A 19295-nucleotide genomic window follows, 5' to 3' on the forward strand; every position below is an offset into this window, starting at 1 on the left:
AAAATTACACACAAACTTTGTTTTATTTATTGAAAATTCTAAGAGGTTTGTTTATACGATTTAAACCTGACATCCCTATTTACAGTATAATCCTCCGCGGCGTTTGGTATTAGGGAGTCAAGTGTTGCAAAAAATCGAGTTGATTTTTGAGTAAGTTATTAATTTTCTTATTTTTAAAATCATTTAATTATGTTTGTAGTAAAGAATCGCGTGACCCCAATGGTTTAAACTAAATTTTTGTTGAAAAAAGAAGGTAGAATACTGTTAATCTTAGGTTAACAAGTCTGTTTTGAGAAGCAACATGGCGGAGTTTGTCGAGTGCTTACTTTACAGTCTATTTACCGAAGGTCGCATACCTTCAACATTTACTGTAGAATTTTAAAGTTCACCACTGTATTTTATTCATGTCACTATTCCGTATTATATTATAATGGGTATGATAAAAGTATTCGAATTTCGTTTGTAATAAAGTTCTTGTAATCGACATTTGTTTGTATTACATCTAGTCTAGTCTAGCAAGTCACAAAAGAATTTAAGTCCTCGAGGTCGCAAAGCCCGGTTTGTGTGTATCAATGTACTAGTGTAGCGTAGCCTACCCAAAGGTATGCGCTACCTGTATTATACAGAGTTAGTAAGGGCTAGTGGAAGATCGAGATGCTGGCTGGAAAATGGTGTCAGAAAATGTTTTAACCCCAATTTTACGATTATAACGTAAACCTTCTTAAAAAGTTAAAAGTATATCTAGATGTAGATCTAGACAATCTAGAATATAAAATAAAATTATAATAAATAAATAAATAATATAGAATCTAGATTCTAGATCTAGTAGATTTAGAATAGACTAGACAGTAATTTAGATTTTAGATCTAGATTATAGATGTCTACTATATAATTATTATGTAAATGTATATATATAAGAATTCTAGATACCGGTACTTCCCTCCCTACTCCTTATTCACCCAACTAGAAATGTAAACTAGATCTAGACTCCAGATATATCATATAGATCTAGTCTAGTTAAGAGTAGACATTTACTCTGCTAGTCTTCATTTCTTCAATTTCAAATAGAAAAACAAAACCTAATAAATACTCAGAAGCTGAGAAAGACACAAAGATAAAGGCACATTTCTTGCTCCATATTCCATATGCTAGGACCAATTTCTACAAATACTCCTTCCCTAGTGCTATTAGAGCGTGGAATGGGTTGTCTGAATAGGAAAACCAACGACTTGGCAGAGTTTAAGTCATTGATTAATATGCAGACTTGATTGAACTAGGGACACTCGTATGACGTAATCATCTCCTTTTTTGAAGTAACATCTGTATAAGATGCAGCTGTCAAGTTATTGACCTCAATAACCATATTTTTTATGGTACAAGAGTAACAAGAGGCAAGGATTGCCCTATAATGACATATAGAGTCTAGATCAAGAATAATCTAGATTAATTTTAGATCTTAATACTATAATAAATATACATAGATTTATATGGTGTCATCACCTGGTAAGCAAACCATAGAAGTTAAATAACATTTTCACACTCACTAACTGTGAATGATTTAAAGTTATAAATAAAAATGAATTCTATAGACTTATTATAGGTCTAGATGTAGATCTATTATGATCATGCTTTTATTACATATTTAGGTAGGACAATATGTGTATTAATTTTTGTAGATTAATCTCTGGACTGATAGAATAAACATTAATTCTTTAACAATCAAATATCTACTTTAACTACTTTAGAATTATCTCTTTTTATTTGGCTCTTAAATTAAATAGCATTAGACCGTATGGTTATTTATTGACTTGAAATGTAAAGGGCCTGTTTCTAATTAACTAAGTATATTTTCACCAACATAAATTTAATTTAATTAAACTTGTACTACTTTCTCTTTAAAATTGCATAATGAGTGATTATGTTCCCATTTTATTTTAAATTAAAAAATATATTCTAATCAGGTATTTTCAAGAATTTATTTTCTTTAAACTTAGGCATTATAAAAATGTCTTTATATTAAAATTGTAAGAGATCTGTTGAAGCACATAATATGTGAAATTTAAATATAATGAGTCTTTTTAACTTCCCTGTGTTGTTAATCAGGCTGATACTATAGGCTTGAAACGAACAATTTTTTTTTTTGTTGGACTACAGATTTTCAATGAAATGAATAGAAATTTTATGCATTTTCATTAATATTTCACCACGTTTTCATGTTTTGAGACAGACTTGTCTTGAATCCAATCATCTCCAGGCCTAAATGCTGTCCAAAATAAATAATAATTAACTTAGGCCTTCATTGTGTACACTATTTACTTATAAATATGATTTATTGAATATTTACAAGATGTCATATAAAGAATTATAAAAAAAGTATATTATTAATGTGAGTTGTGGCTGATTATGAAGTATTTTGTTGTTGCTTATATGTGCTGATTTGGAAGGATAGATTTCTAAATGGGAGAGTTATTGGGATCACCATCCTATTAAACTCTAATGCTTATAATAGAGCTGACTAAAGGTTGTATTTATTTTGGATACCACTATCTTAATTATTCTTAATCTAGATTGAATTGAAACTATAGATTGCTGTATCAAACAAGATGACCACCATAGTTTTGTTTGAAGATTGAAAAAGCTCATTTATTATACTTTGCATGGAGCTCATTTGGGACTTTTTAAATACCAGTACTGAAATTATTCGCAAATTTAATCATTTTTCTTGTTTTTTCTTTTTTAAAGGTTCAGTGGATTATAGCAGAAAGCAAATGGAGTAAAGCTTTTCTTTCACTGGATTCTATAATGGGATAAATATCTGGATTATGTTGTGCTTTTTCGAGTTTTGTATTGATTTACCATTCAAGACTCCCCAATTCCAAAAAGTGGTGGTTTAAAATAACCAAATCTTAAGTATGTAAATATACATACTTGTTATTAATACCAAGAAGAGAATAAAGTTTTTAAAAATTTGTTAACATAAAAAAAAATTAAATGAGGCTCTTGATGTATTTTCCTATGAGGCACCAAGTAAACTTGTATCTTCAATTATTCATCAAGTTTCGAGGTACACAGATCAATTTTACTTATGATCCGAAAGGAGCCAGATAGACCAAGTGCAGGCGGAAGAAGACCACTGCTGGTGACATTTGTCGGTAATAACCGGCAGATGTTGAATGAAATTCGAGACAGCCTTAGTCACCTGCGGAAAAATGATCTGGAGGGCTACATTGATCTGTCCAACCTCCAGCATAAGCCTGAGTTGTCTCAGAGCACTCCAAACTTGCTGGAGAAATCTGCTGGTAGCAAGATGACCAGGCGGGATAACCAGCATCACCAAGCTCTTGCAGAGATACGTGATAGCCTCAGACCTTACCAGAATGCCACAAATGGGCCAAGCAACGGTGTCTCGGGTGCAGGTAGCACTGGTGGCAGTGATAACAGCAGCACTAATAGCTCCACCAGCTCCCATGCTGCCAGTGATGCAGATGCCACTTCAATGAGAGTACAGCAGCTTGTTCAATATGGTTTTGATGAGGTAACAGTTTTCTCTATCCTGTTGTTCTTGTTCTATTTACTTTCAATCATTTTTCTATTTGTTTTTGTGTGTGTGTTGATTATCTAAATAATTGTTTTTTTTTTGTTTTTTTTTTTGTATGTTGATAATCTATATAGTTGTTTTTTTGTGTGTTGATTACCATCTATATAGTTTTTGTGTGTGTGTGTTGTTTTCAAAAGCAAGTTATGATGTTTCAATTACTTTATTTAACCATATTTAACAGTTTTATTGAACAAGTAGTCTTGTTTTTCTAATCAACACTTACAGATTTAAAATTAGTTTGATACTTTTTTTTGTTTGCTAATACACAATGAGTGTTGATAAAATAGTTGAAATGTCACAGTTTAACATAATAAATCCCTGTGGTTTCATAAGAGAGAATAATCATACTGACTCTTATAACAGATTCATATATATTTCTCTATTGAAGACAAATATGAGCACAAACCTTGAATTCAAATCAAGAACAGTTCTCAAAGGAACTAGTCATGGTGTGTTTTGTTTTTACATTGACACATTCATTGAAACTGTTTCACATTTTCAACCAACATTCCCTATTGGTGATGTTTTTATTCAATTTGTTTTTTTATTGCATCATATAGTATCATCAAAACTGTATCAGTATTGAGTTTATTGTTTGTTTTAGACCGTCTGAGGTTATACTGTGTCTTGATAGCATGGTATGACATAATTAACTTTTCTTTTAAAAAAACGTCTGTAACTTATAAGATAAGATTTTTTTTTTCAAATAATGATCCTTAGTTATCCTGTTAGAATCATTAGTACTTTGGTGCTCCTTATTTCCACTCCACTGCTTTTGGCGTAGGTCTCCATTGTGTTGAGAGGAATTCTAGAACTGCAGCTAGCTAACACAGTTTCTTTATGGTGCTTCTATTTCTGTAGCAGTCACCTCTAGTCGATCTCAGTCGTCATCGTTGCCAACTTTTCTCCTTGCATGGCAATAATTTTTTACTTTGCGATTGAATTCTTTGATCTAGATTCTTTCATCGACTCAGATCGGAAGTTAGACACGCCAAGGTTTTCTCGTTAAAAGACATTTTTTTTTTCACCCGCAAATATTTTGTGTTGAAGATGGTGTTCGATTCATTGAGTCCCTACACTAAAGTCAAGTACCCCCGGCCAGTCGAATCACATTCTTGCCTTTACGAGCCAACACAGCAGGTGAGGACTGCAATCGTATTTCGCACGGATCACTGACAGGATAGGAATGTGGAAGTCTTTTCTTCTCCCCGTCCTGTTCAACACCGTGGTATGCCTCACATCTGTTCGATCAATTACCGTGGGCCAACCCCCCCTTAAAGGGGGAACAAATCTTTGTGCTCGTGAATTGTCATTGTGACTCTACTGATTAGAGTTGGCAGTGGTGTACTTTTTTTTTTAACTTCACTAGATGGGTCTGATGTATATTTTTATTATAACACTCCTTCTCGAAATGTGATCAAATTCAAGTCAGTTCGCAATACGATCTAACGCGGGAGTGTTCATTGCTCTTCCTTCTCCAATCATGGACACCCATCTTATAGGCAGGCTTAAAAAAAAAACAACAAAAAAAAACATACTCATGAGGATCGAAATGTTTGTTTAGTACTTTAAAAGTACTTTTTTTTCAACATTTAAGTTATAAATGTAAAGTTTTAAACAACTCCTCACTTTCTCCTTCATAAATCTATTTCTCCGTAAAGCTCCCCCCCCCCCTTTTTTTTTTACTTCTTGGCTTTTCTGTAAAATAGACTAGTAAACAAAGTAGTGTAGGCCCATACAAGTGATCTCGAAACAGAGGGGAAGAAAACCTCTTTGAGTTGTTTGCAAGAGATTAATTTAGAAATGGTTAGACCCGTATCTCTATAGCTGCTTGTGCACCTATCATTTGAAAAGGAAAGAAGGGGGGGGGGGCATGGACTGAAATATAAACCTAAATGAAGACATGGGAGATAATAGGAGACACAGCATGGAGATAGTGTTCAGGTTGCGCTAACCGATTCCATGCTTGTTCCAGATGCAGGTGTTAGCGATGTGTAGATGGGATCACTTGTACACGCTCGTAATGACGTATCTGTGCAATCCAGACCCACTCACACGAAGACACATACAGTGTCAGTCTTTGGTCTAAACAAAGTCCCTACCCAATGAGAGACCTGGTGACCTTTGGGGCATTCCTCTTCCCCCCCCCCCCGGCCATTGGTGATTTCCCTACATGTCTGGAGCCAAGTGATGAGGTGTCCTTAGCCTTACGTTTCCACTACTAAACTATTCCATAGTCAGATTAGTGTTCTCAAGGTAAGCTCATGTCCATGAAACACTAGAAAAAACAATAATCAGGGCAATGATTTCTACTGTACATTGGATTGAAGTGCAACTTTGTGCCTAAGTCATCAAGCCACTGGTTTTCTACTCTCCACCAAGCTCATTATAAGCGCGGTAGCTGAGCAGTAAAGCGCTCGGATTCTGAACCGGTGGTCCCGGATTCGAATCCTGGTGAAGACTGGGATTTTTGGGCGCCCCTCAGTCCACCCAGCTCTAATGGGTACTTAGCATTAGTTGGGGAAAAGTAAAGGCGGTTGGTCGTTGTGCTGGCCACATGACACCATCTTTAACCGTAGGCCACAGAAACAGATGGCCTTTACATCATCTGCTCTATAGACCACAAGGTCTGAAAGGGGAACTTTACTACCAAGCTCATTTCGAAAACGAGGCGAAGATCCGAAAGATAAGTTTAATACTCTCTACACAACTGTCTTATTAAGGTCTCATTAGTTACAGCTTGTACTAATCTCTATTGCGTCGTCATTTCTTTCGTATACAAGATATTCCATTGTATAGTATCCTGCGACATGACGAAACAAAGTCCACACATTATCTCTCACTACATTCACATTTGTCTCTAATAGTTTGTTGTTGTTGTTGTTGTTGTTGTTTTTCCGGCATTCTCTCTTTGGACATTGTGATCTTCAGTATTAACACAAGTTGATCTCACGAACTGAGTCTCTGTAGAAGTTGTTTTCATTTAGTCACTGCCGTGTTTGTTGGAGACTTCATTGTTTTTTTTAACTTAAATTTCAATATAAAAAAATAATAATAATACTGATAATAAAAGAATATAAAGTTGAAATACTATTTAACCTTGGTTAGACCAATATTAGAACATGTTATTTCTCTTAGGACCGCTCAAGTTTAAAAAAAAAAAAAAAAAGACAGACACAACATAAAGCCCTGAGATTCATAACAAACGAATCTTTACATTAGATTAAGTAGCACCATTGGTAAAATCACTCATTTTAGAAACCCTTCCGGACAGAAGACTACAAAGTAATCAACAATAATACATAAAACACTGAACCTGAACTTACCAATACAAAAGCACAACCTAATAAAATAATCAGAAAGACACAAAGATAAAGGCACATTTTTTTTTAATTACATAGGACTAATTCGAACAAGTGCTCCTTTATCCCAAATGCCATTAGAGCATGAATAAGGCTGGAAAATCAATGACAGCAGAGTCACTAATTAACATGCTCGCGGATGAACACATGGACGTGCGTAGGACGTAATTTGTTTGAAGGAACGTCTGTAAATAGAAGATGATTTTTTTTATTAATATTCTTGAGTGGTATTCTTGCTAAGTACCTAACCGGTTAAAGAGAGAGAGAGAGAGCTAGTATTCTTGCAAAGTACCTAACTGGTTAGAGAGAGCCAGTCAATTGATTGATTATCTTGTTAAATGCCTAACCGGTTAGAGAGATAACAGAGCTATTCGATTGATTGGTATTCTTTCCAAGTGCCTAACTAACCGGTTAGAGAGAGCTAGTCGATTGATTAGTATTCTTGATAAGTATCTAACAGGTTAAATGATTGTTAAATACCTAATCGGTTAGAGAGAGAGAACTAGTCGATTGATTGGTATTCTTCCTAAGTACCTAACCGGTTAAAAGGGTTTCTTACGCCTTCAATTGTCTCAGTGGGATAACACTTCAAGATGTCATAATTCTTTATTTCTACACTGTCTTCTTCACGATACTCTGCTAATGTTTTCTTTTTCATGTAGGAAGTTTTTGTCTCTATTTTGGATTCCTCTAATAAGAGGCTAATTGGGCGCCGTTTTGTTTGCTAATTCCACTCTTGCAGTATAGATGTCAACTGAATTAGTGTTCCTCAAGACTCGTTGCTCAAGAACGTGAGGCTAACGGAACCGCTAGTCTGAAGGATCATTGACATGACAAGAGTGCATGTGTCCCGCTCAACCATTTTGTTCTGTTTACCAGACTAGTCCTGATCAACACTATTTCTGTCATAGTTGACTAAACTGCAACGTGGCACATACATAAAAGCATTCGCATGAACACCTTCACCGGCTCCATAATGAAGTCGTGTTGGGCTGTTTTCATCACAATCACCTCTTTGAGTTGCCTCAAGTCGTCTTATTGTCAGAATGGAATAGGTCTTTAGTCTTTATAAATTAAAATGAATTGTCACGTTGAAGACAAGAATCTTGCGTATCATTCACAATCATAGTCATATTTGTTTTGTTTCTGTTGGTTATTATTGTTTCGTGGGATCAAAGAGATGTCTCCAAGTATTGATCAATTGATTGATACAGATAGACGTTTCAGTCTATTCTAATCGCCTACTTTTTATATCAATAAGATTTGACAAAACGTTTGATTTGTTCCCCACTGTAGCCAGTTTGAATGACTGCACAAGAGATGCAAAGAGTTGGCTAGTTGAAGAAGAAGCCTGTTTGGAAATATAACTCTTCCGTCATGTCTCTGATCGGAACGTTAAAAGTTTAGTGGGCACTAAATGGTTTCTCTGAAAGAAACAAGTAGGACAGAAGGAAGGTTATTTATTTCTTTGCATTTGTCCCAACATTACATAGGCGTATCCACTAAACTGCGCGTTATGGGACAGGTGCACCCTGTTGCTTTTTTTCTTTGTGTTCCACCTCTTTCCCCAGGAAGGTGTCTTAATGACTAGCACGGGAGAGGAAATGGAATTGTTCCTTCAGTCGCTTGTTTACACAACTTAAAGAAGGCAGGAGAGGGGAGAACTTGGAAGAGAAAGAGATGGGGAGGGAAGGAGACAGATTGCATGGCTAGAGTACGATGAGGAATTTCGTGTGGGAGGAAGACTGCACGTAGTGAGCACTGCAGCTTGTGCGTGGCGTGGACATGTGCTCAGACAACGTTGTTAGGTAGTCTACACCTCGGTACATGCACTCACTGTTTGGCACAGTCACATTTTCACACGGTTTTCAGCAGTAGTGCCTTCCCCTTGAACCTCCATGGTCAGTAGTGCCTTAACATGCTCCCCTTGAACCTCCATGGTCAGTAGTGCCTTAACATGCTCCCCTTGAACCAACTCCATGTTTAGTAGTGTAAGCAAGGAATTGCGTCATTATTTTTTTTTTAACGTTCCTGAGTTAGTCTCTAGTAGGGAATGTACTTGTAAACCTTAGTTGAAAACCTGGTTTAGTTTTAAATTTGTATTATCTAGTGACCAATAAAACGTAACCTACTGTCTGTATCTCCGAATGAGATTTTGTCTTTCCTAGAGCTGTGATTGTAGCTCAATAGAACTTGTAGCTGTTCAGTCTTTTAGTTTTAGCCATTCAATGAAAACAAGTCTCTTTCTTTTAGAGTGTAAAGACTTCTTCTGTTGTATAGAAAGCATAGTGATGAAGGTATCCCGCTTGAATTGATCACATGAAGTTCTACTAGCTCATACAATGTTTAAAACAAATCTAGATCTACCCCAGGCTACTGCTTAATACTGTTTTTACGAATGAATGAATCAATTCGCTTTGATAAGTTTACTTTTTCGTTGAGTTTGACTATACTAGATTTATGTTATAGATATAGAAAATTATGTAGATAGGGCTGTTGGTTGCCACAGCTTTTAATGTGCAGTTGTATCCACTCGGTCATACATTGTATGGAGTTACCTTCTCTCTTCGGGGGTGTTTTGAAGATAATAGAACGACATGGTACATGATTTTAGTTTTTATTTCAAGTTTGACCTTTTTTTTTTTTTGGTTCATCTCGTCATCAAAGGAAGTTCAGTGGCTTACCAGGGAGTAGTGTTGCCAACACCGGCAGTTTTCAAAAGGTTCTATGCCTTTAGATGGATTAAATTGAGGGACCTTCGCATGGGTACCCAAAATGTCCAATTTCTCAACCAAAACAAGTCTATAGACTTGTCAGTATGACTGTGTAGATGTGTGGGTGCAGTAAAAAGAGCTACAAGTCAACATTTTATTTACACATTTTCTTTCGTATCACTCCTCTCAGTTTTCTCTCTCTCTCTCTTTCTCTCTCTCTCTCTCTCTCTCTTCCTCCGATCTAGAGCGAGTCGAGTTTATTAAGTAGATTGTGACCTGTTCGTGTTGACTTGCTGAAGGTATTAATGTGTGTGTGGGGGGGGGAAGAGGACTTGAGCTGTATGTATGTGTCCTTAGGTTTAGATCAATAACCGGAGATATTTGTGTCACATTCCTGGCCTCTCAGATTAGATATCTCTTATCTGCTGTGCAACACATCAGCACCCCATGACCTCATGGCACGGTTCTACGTAATGTCAGTGCATGCACCGTGGTTACTCTACTAGAGTTTTACAATTTATGGTCGAAGCCCCCCCCCCCCCCTTATATCTCAGCTTCATTTGGGTACTGCAGAACATATCACCGGAGAGACACCCGGGTAATTTGTATGGGCTATTAAATCTAGATCTCCAATCTTGTGTGAGTGGCACTGTATGTTTGCGCTCAGTTGTGAATCTTAGTCAACATCAAAACATTCTCTGTAACCATCAAAGATGTCTCTCTTTCTCGGGTGCACACCGTTCTTGTTTGCACACGTCTTTACCAGACAAACACACATACAAAGGGTTTTGGTTCCATAATTGCCAAGGGACAGGACAGACCGTGGTATACAGAGAGCGAGAAATAGCTTTCAGGCAATGTAGTCGCAGGAGTTGATTTGTCTTCCATCGCATTGCTTGGAACTGACATAGTTAAAGCTTATATGCATGAACCCATTGATGCCGTTGTGTAGGAGAAGAATGACAACGTCACGAGGTCACCACTTTGCTTTGCTATTGGTTTGCGAGTGGAAAAAAACAATTTGCATGTACATGTATGATATTTACATTTTAGGACTTAGTGGAATACGGTATTCTTTTAATTAAGGGGAGGATTCACCTCAATTATATCAATTTTCTTATTTTTTTTACATTTTTCAAATATGGTTTCAAATGATTATCTATCCATTTCTCTACAGTTTTTCATTATTTTTAGTTATACTAGATGTTTTAAAATATTTTAAAATAATTTTACAAAATATCAAGTGTTCTAATTAATTTAGCTCATTAATTATGCAAAAAATAAAAAATAACGTAACTTTTTTATTTTTTGTCCGATTTACAAAATTTTTTCACTACCATTCTCATCTGAAATGCTAGAATCCTATTTGAATCAACAGTATAATTAGTTGTAAAATGAATTACCATTGGTCGAATAAACACATTTCCTGTAAGTAACAATTATTCTGACCAATCAGCGAGCTCTTTGCAAAAGCTTAGGGTGGCCTTATCATAAACAGTTCCGGCGCATGCTTTTGTTTACATCGCTAGTCTAGTGTTTATTTCTTCAATATTATGGATATAATGATAAAGTGTGATCTAATAAAAGAAGGAAGAAGCCAATAAAAGCGTAAATTTAGAGGGAATAAATATACTGGGGAAGATGAAAACGATCTAGACTTAGTGGCGATGCTATTACTAGTACTAGATCTAGAATCTAGTACCGGTATGGAACCTAATGTTGAAGACACAGCTGAGACTACTAGTCTAGGTCTAATGAAGGAGACTATCGTGAAACTGATGTTATTGATGTATGTTTCTTTATCGAGTTAAAAACTAAAATATAGTGTATCTATAACTTAGGAGAGTAGACCTACTGAAGTTCTAATTAAAAGGATATCTATTTGTTGACATTCAAGCCCTTATTTATTTATTTCCTTGGTACAACTATTACAATATCACATACTCATGCTAATCAATTATAAAAATAAAATCAGGATGAAAACCACGTGTAAACTAGATCTAAATATCCCCAGACTATTCAGTAACTGAAAGAAAGTGAGGCTTGTCAAGTAAGATAGTTTTCATTGCCGCCATTCTTCAGATGAGTTTTTATTTGAAACTTCTCTCTATGAAATATAAATTGAGCTTTCAACTAGCTATCTATAGTGTAGTTATCAACAGAGATACAGAGTCACAGATCCCTAGTCCATATGAATATTGCAGCCCAACCCAACTGAAAGTACTGCTAATGAAAGCATGTTGTCAGCAGCTAATGGAGTGAAAAAAAAAAACATGAACAGATAACCGCATCATGTGATGGTATATGGCAGAGAAGAGGCTTCATAAGCAAAAATGGAATAGCAACTGTTCTATCTGTCAATCCTCATAAAGCCAGTAAAGTTTTACATTCTTAGGTTATGTTTAACTAGTTATTACCAAACCTAAAAAAAATACTTTCATCAGAAATCTTCCTTGAAAGGGGTTTCATTTTTGGACACTATTGTAAATAGAGAAGTCACTTGTTGAACAAAAGGCAGAAAAAAGCCGGGGGGGGGGGAGTCAAAAACATAGAAAAATACACTAAGTAACAGCAAAAAGGCAGGATAAAAGAATGCAAGTGCAATAAAAGGCCATGGCTGATGATTCACATCTCTGGGGGGGCTTTTAAGTTAGTATTCATTGAAAAAAAAAGATTTTTTCCCTTTATATTTCATTTTTCTCCATTTTAATTTTTTTGACAAATTTCTTGACATGGATTCAAATTATTTCAAAAGTTGTTTATGTATCTTCATGAAAATTGGCACATATCAAGAGAGATATGTTTTGAACACACCCTACTACTTTGGTTTTGATTGAATGAAAAGTTTTAAAGTTATGGTCATTTATAAAATGTTATTTTGAGATTTTTGCTTACAAAAAAACACCCAAAAACAAAAAAATATTTTCAAAGGGTAATACACTTCAGAATATAATAATTTTAGTAGGGCATGTTGATAATATATGTATAAACATATTTGCAAAGTTTCAGCTCAAAATCTTTTATACTTTTTGAGAAATTTGTTCCCAAATGTTTGTTACTATTTATAGTAACACGCAGTGGTGACGTCATACTAAATGTCAAAATTGACATTTGACTTTTTTTTTACTCGTTTTATGTGTTTATCAAACTATTTGGAAACTTTCATGGCTGTAGTACCATTCTAAGACATACTTTGGTTCTAAGGTAAAACCTCCCCTTAAGCTGAAGCTTTAAATTTCTTCAGAAACAGGGTCTAACAAAATTATTGTGAGCTTTATAAAACTGCCAATAGGGAATTGTATGTCCGGCGCAAGTTTGTCGAAATAAGGGAAATGCCAGAACTAATGGCTAACGACATGGCTGTTCTGGAAACTTATATTTTTAGAATACAATTTTGGAAAATCATTGAAAAGTTTGGAAATATTGCCGAACAATCAATAACTTTTTTTTTTCTGTTAAGGGAAACACAAAGTCAATGAACATGGTCTCAATATCGCTTCCCAATCTTTGACTAGCGTTACAGAAAGCATGCATTTCGTCACCTCATAGTTTTTGTTGTCTTTACTTTGTGAGCAGCCTAAACAATGAGCAGGGAAGAGGCGTCTTTAGGCTGCTACATTTGGCTGCTTCAAATAGGGATACGTGCTTTAATAGCTCTGGGATAGAGATAGAAGTGACACTACTAGAAGGACTTTAAGAAAATGATAGTTTAGAAATAATTTAAATAGTGTACGGAGCACTATAACTTCCCCCCTTCTCTCTCTCTCTCTCTCTCTCTCTATCTATCTATCTATCTATCTACACACAGGCTAAATATGTATTTCCTATTTAGTCTAAGCTAAAAGCGAGTCCTACATGTCCTGTGTTACCTCGTTGTGTTTTGCAAGTCTACAGTCGGACATGCGTCTACCATTAACGTATGTTAAGCATTAGACCTATGGTATGCATGCACGGAAATAAATTAGAGAGAAAAAAAAAAGCGACCTATGTAACCTAGACTTAGATACCCCCTCCCCTAAATCTCCTCAAACATTGCCCCCTTTCCCCCCAAGCTTCCCTCCTCCGGTTACCTAATTCAAGCAAATAAGCACATTCAATAAATTTTTGTTGTCATTTTCACCCCTCTCTTTCAAATGTGCTAGCGATGTAAAGAAAGTGGCGGGTTTTGAACGGGGGGGGGGGGACGGACGGACGGAATGAACAACAAAAAAAGCTAGAAGGGGGAAGTTCTGATGGTGGTCGTGAGTCATTCTTACCTGAGATCTGCTTCTAACCAGATCTTTGCCCCCATCTGACTGGCATCAAACTGCAATGATGTGTTGCGCCATACGTTCCGCTTCAAGGTCCTCATACAGCAACTAGATCGAGACTTAAGGTCTAGTGTTCTAGTCTATCTGCGATGATATGGTCTTTCAGATCTCACGATTTTATAAAGATTTACATTGGTTGTGGTCTTCAAGATATAGAATTACGCGATCTTCTTTAAACAGGCTTTGTACAAATTAAATCAAGCTTAGTCTTATTGCTTGTTGGATTGGGAGAGACTACTCAACAACTGATCCAATGTTCTAGTCACTTCTAGTGGAAGTAATTCAAAGTAAAGCTTTTGATGAAACCTCCTATGGACTCGCTCGAACATACTTTCATTTTTTGTAGGCATTGTTTTTGAACCAAACTAGGTCGTCACCAGACCATCAGCTGTTGACCCAGTTTAGGAACAGAGATATGGTTTGATCTCATTTCTTCTGGAAATAGTCCCTTTTCCCCTTAGCTTTTGATCGAAAGATAGCGGATTTGAACCAGAATGTCACGTTGGTGTGCTGGTTTTCTTGTTGTTAATGTGTCTAGGTCAAGTGACAGACACTCCGTGATGTGGGTACGTCTGAATGGGCTTCCTATTCCAATAGAGAAAAAAAAGAATCATTTTAAAACTTCATACGTAAAATAAAAAGACTAATTCGTTCAATATAATAATAATAATCTTTATTATCCATAAGGAAATTTGTCTTACAATTTGTGCATACTTAATCATTTCTCCCCCCCCCTCCTCCGGTAGTAATAAGTCCATATAGAATACTTGTACACTGAATCTTACACATAGGCTGTAGCCTACATCGTGTGTGTGTGTGTGTTTGTTTGTAGGGAGGACATTCGATCTTGGAAAATACGTTTGACACATAGATAGTCGCTGGTTTGTTGGTGATGGTGTTAGGGAGGTAGATATGTATTAATGTCATCAACATGTTGTTGATTTTATTTAGTGACAGTGTCTTTTTTATGCTAAGATCATTGACTAATTTTCTAAATATGTACTTAGTTTTAACCAGTTAGCTTGTTTGACATTCTATTTTTCTTACCATGAGTGCATTATTAGCTTTGTTTCTGGGATAAAAGGGGGCTACTCCTACTAGTTGAGTTTATACTCGCTCTCGACAATGACTGGAATGAAGATGATATCCACAATAACGATCTAAGAGACTGGTAAAACAAGATTGTAAAGGGTGAATTCGTATGGCTACTAACCCTCTCTCCTCCGATTCCCCCACAGCAGTTTGTACCAACTACTCACCAGTTTTGTGTTTCTGGCATGATCTCACCCACTGCCCCATCCGATCACAGCAGGGACGAAAGTGCTCAGTGTGCAAGTGGGTGTGGCTGCGCGCTAATCGATTGCACCTTGCCAGGTGGTGTGACATGGTGTTGATCATTCAGACTGGAAGAGAACGTGAGTTTTGGTTTAGCACTTGTCAGGGTTCGTAGCGCTCCTAAAAACTCCTAAAATCTCCTAAAAAATGAAAAGTCTCCTAAAATCCTAAAATTCTCCTAAAAATTGCCGAAAGTCTCCTAAAATTTTATCCACTCTCCTAGAATTTTTACCCAATATTTTTTTTTTAATATAATTTTGCTTATTTCTTGCTAAAAATGTGAGGGAAAAAACAACAGCGTAACTAGGCATTCTGATCGCATGGCCTTACGGGCTGGCTGTGTTAATGAGCTGACCAGTGACGCGTCTACACCGCCTTTCACCCACTTGTGAAGCGCGACCTCGTCATTGAAGATGGCCTTGGCTCAAGCAAGCATTTCACCTGGCAGTATTTTTCTGAAGTCATTTATTGTTACCACTAAAGACGCGCTAGATCTAGTCTGTAGTGACTACTGCCTATAATTAGAGCAACTACAAGACTAATTTGTAGGCTACACTCCTCCGGGCCCTCCCTCACCTAAAATCTTCTTGTTGTAAGTGTAAGACTAAGAGTAACTTCGCGTGGAAAGTCCGTAAATCTTCTAGATCTAGCTAGTAGGCCTATCTAGTAACTGTAATAGTATTTAGATTTAGATCTAATTTAGATCTATTGAAGATAATTCGCACCTAACCTGAAAACTCCGTGAATTTTTGTCAATTTAATGATCTCGATACATCTAATGTCTATATTACTCTAGAAATACGCTAGATTCTAGATTTACGCTAAATCACTTTGAGTCTAGTGAAGATAATTAGCACAAAGAAGTGAAAAGCCCGCAAATTTAGACTATAGATCTACGGTATATCCAGTGAAGATAATTCGCATACTGCCGCGAAAAGTCCGCAAATTTTAGTGATTTAGATCTAGACTCTAGATCTACGGTATATTCAGTGAAGATAATTCGCACACAGCCGCGAAAAGTCCGCGAATTTTAGTGACTTATGTCTAGTCTTTACTCTAAATCACTAGAATCTAGTGAAAGCCGTGAAAAGTCCGCAAAATTTAGTGACTTAAAGTCCGCGAATTTTAGCGAATTAGCTTTATAGTCTAGATCTTCTGTAAATTTAGTGAAGATAATATTCACACAGCAGTGAAAAGTCCACGAATTTTCGTGACTTTGATCTAGACACTAGATTTACGCTAAATCACTAGAATATATATAGTGAAGATATTTCTCTCACATCCCTGAAAAGTCCGCGAATTTTAGTGACTTACATCAAGAGTCTAGATCTACTGTAAATTCAGTGAAGATAATTCTCTCACAGCCGTGAAAAGTCCGCGAATTTTAGCGACTTAGATCAAGAGTCTAGATCTACTGTAGATTTAACGAAAATATTTCTCATACAGCTGTGAAAAGTCCGTAAAAATTATTTCACTCGTAAAAAGCCAGGGAAACTATATGGTTGAAAATGATTCTGCTAGGAAAAAAAACGCGAATAGGTCTAAATCCCCCCCCCCCCTCCCCAATCCAAAAGCCATTTTTTAGTAAGCAAATGTCAACTAAACATTCAAATAGGCCAATATTGCCCTATATATTACTGGCCCTGTTTATGAAAAGGATTTAAGTTAACTAATAAAAGAATAAAACATTACCTCAAATGCACACCATGACTCTAGTATCTATAAGATACACATAGGAACTAAAAATGTACATTTCCATCACAGAGAATACACATTATGATAGCATCTCTAAGAATGTTTCTTATTTTTAAAAAAATGGAAAAGTAACCATTTGTAATGTTTTTAAATAAATCTTTGAAAAAAAAAAGGTTCTTTGAGGTTTTGGGATGACAGTCAAGTTGTTACTAGATTAAAAGATAACTTTCATTACATTTTCTGTGGACATACCACAGCTGATAACATTGTTTCTGTGGCATATTGGCAAGATATTTATTATTTTAAAAATCAAATAACAATAATGATTTGATAAATGCTTAGTTTTGTGTATGTTTTACTATGTATCACACAAACGGATAGGAAACACACACACACATCATACATTTCATCCTTAAAAAACCTCCTAAAATCTCCTAAAATTTTGTCATGGAAAAGTGCTACTAACCCTGACTTGTGCACTGGGCTCAACTTGTTTCCTCGGACTTTTCTCCCGTGGACATGGTCAAGATTTGATACCATAATTAACCTGTGTTGAGTTTGTACTGAAGTAACTGGAATGATGCGACATACACTTGTTGACGTCAGGAAGTAAACATTCTTCAACATGTGTCAAATCTGGGGGATGTAACTCAGTCTTTAGGATCTTTCTATAAACATTTGCTGTCATGGGATAAATAGTTAGCGTAAGACATTGTATCAAACACACTTAGTTCTTTATACAATCGCTAGATGTATACAGGAAAACAAATGTATAGTTACAAACATTTTCTGTCTTGCGAGAATGTTTTTGGTATTTTAAACAGAAAAAAAAAATTGCTGACTGGTTTAGACTACGCTAAGATTAAACGATGAAGTCTGATTGACTGGATGGAACTGTTCCTGTTTGAAATGAGCTGCAAGTATCCGTTAATTAAAACATTTGAGCTGTGTTCAGAGTAAATGTGGACAACTAGTATTGAAAGTGTTTATCTCTCTTTGTAGGACATTGCAGAGAGAGCCTTGAAATTGAGTGGCAACAAAAGTGTGGAAGCAGCACTGCAGCTCTTGATTCACATTATGGAAGACAAGCTGAATGGAGGAAGAAAAATCACAGGTAAATAGTTCATTTTGTACTTGTCTGGAGCGATGATTGACTCCAGTATTTATATGTTATCTTCAAATTTGATAGCAGTGATAATTCAATTATGTATCTTGGCATTGTACATATTCACAAATGTGAGTATAATTTGTGTTGAATTTAAAGAAGTTACATTCTTTGTTCAAGTGTAGCAGAACATGTTCATTATGAGTTGTCTTGCTTAAAAATTTTGTTTCTTTATTCAGGTCTTTCAAGAGCTACCTTTAGTCCGAGCAGTCCAGCGGCGTCAGAAACCAATAGTGTAAGGTCAGATAGTCCAAGCCTCAATTCCACCCAACATCGACCCATCTTAGTAAATGGAATTCAGACTCCTCCTCCTTTACCACCTCGTGCCCCCATTTCAACTCTGAGTGCAAACCACACCCCTCGTGGTCAAACCCCTCCTCCTGTCACAGATGGTGTTGACAGTGCCATGAAAGCTGGTAACAGCTTACAACAGCAGGTGGGTGTCATCTTGAACCATATGTTCAAATAATTGTATTGTTCTCATTGTTTTATATTCTTTATAAACTGGCATGGTTATATTAATATTTTAATATGCAGATCAAACATTTGCCCAAATTCCTAGGATAGTCTCACTTTTAGGGAGAGGTGTGCCAGGTGATGATTGGAAAGTTTGTTGTACATAGGTCAAACAGTATTTATTACTATGTATTAATTTTTGACGGTATTTATTTGTAAATACTCAGTGCCTAACATCCTTATTCAAAGAGTTATATCAAAGTTCTGGTAGTTTGCATTTTGTTAATTAATTGAAATTCTAAAACTCATTTCGAAAGGACACAGTTCTAGCATCAATTTCATTTGTTTGGGACTATCCCTTTAAAAGCATTAAGCAAGTTTTTTTTCTTTTAAATAATAAATGTTTTCAATAGAATTTAGATTTTGTTAGTTATGTTATTTTTATGCTAAAGCGTTATGATTCTGTCAAATGTATGACATTAGCAAAAGAAGAACTGAATAACATACCAGTATTGTTTTTCTCAAACCAACCAAAGTACTTCTGAAATCTGAATAAAAAAGGAAAGAAAATTTGACATTAAAATTGACATGATAATCGACCTTTGATAATTCAGAGTTGAAGTTTGTAATGTTATAGGCTCATTGTTTCCTGTTCATTTG

At 35.9% G+C, this 19295-nt stretch overlaps 1 protein-coding gene and 1 long non-coding RNA gene across 3 annotated transcripts in view; one reads left to right on the plus strand and one right to left on the minus strand.

The window, feature by feature from the left end:
* LOC106052651 (serine/threonine-protein kinase LATS1-like) overlaps nucleotides 1–19295 on the plus strand; it is a 27360-nt gene continuing 8065 nt past the window's right edge. The window contains exons 1-4 of one of the 2 annotated variants that reach the window (XM_056031726.1): nucleotides 1–150; nucleotides 2743–3535; nucleotides 18017–18128; nucleotides 18359–18615. In XM_056031726.1, coding sequence (XP_055887701.1) covers nucleotides 3086–3535; nucleotides 18017–18128; nucleotides 18359–18615 — 819 coding nt within the window. In that variant the 5' untranslated portion in view covers nucleotides 1–150; nucleotides 2743–3085. Of the gene's footprint in view, nucleotides 151–2742; nucleotides 3536–17525; nucleotides 17719–18016; nucleotides 18129–18358; nucleotides 18616–19295 lie in introns of those variants that run through there. The other variant, XM_056031727.1, reaches the window with a different exon arrangement.
* LOC129926628 (uncharacterized) overlaps nucleotides 6969–19295 on the minus strand; it is a 25670-nt gene continuing 13343 nt past the window's right edge. The window contains exons 2-4 of the long non-coding RNA XR_008778339.1: nucleotides 19143–19183; nucleotides 13931–14569; nucleotides 6969–7145 (exon numbers count right to left, since the gene is read on the minus strand). This is a non-coding gene — a long non-coding RNA (uncharacterized LOC129926628). The remainder of the gene's footprint in view (nucleotides 7146–13930; nucleotides 14570–19142; nucleotides 19184–19295) is intronic.

Source organism: Biomphalaria glabrata, chromosome 6 (genome assembly GCF_947242115.1).
Source record: "Biomphalaria glabrata chromosome 6, xgBioGlab47.1, whole genome shotgun sequence".
Classification (NCBI taxonomy): Eukaryota; Metazoa; Mollusca; class Gastropoda; family Planorbidae; genus Biomphalaria; species Biomphalaria glabrata.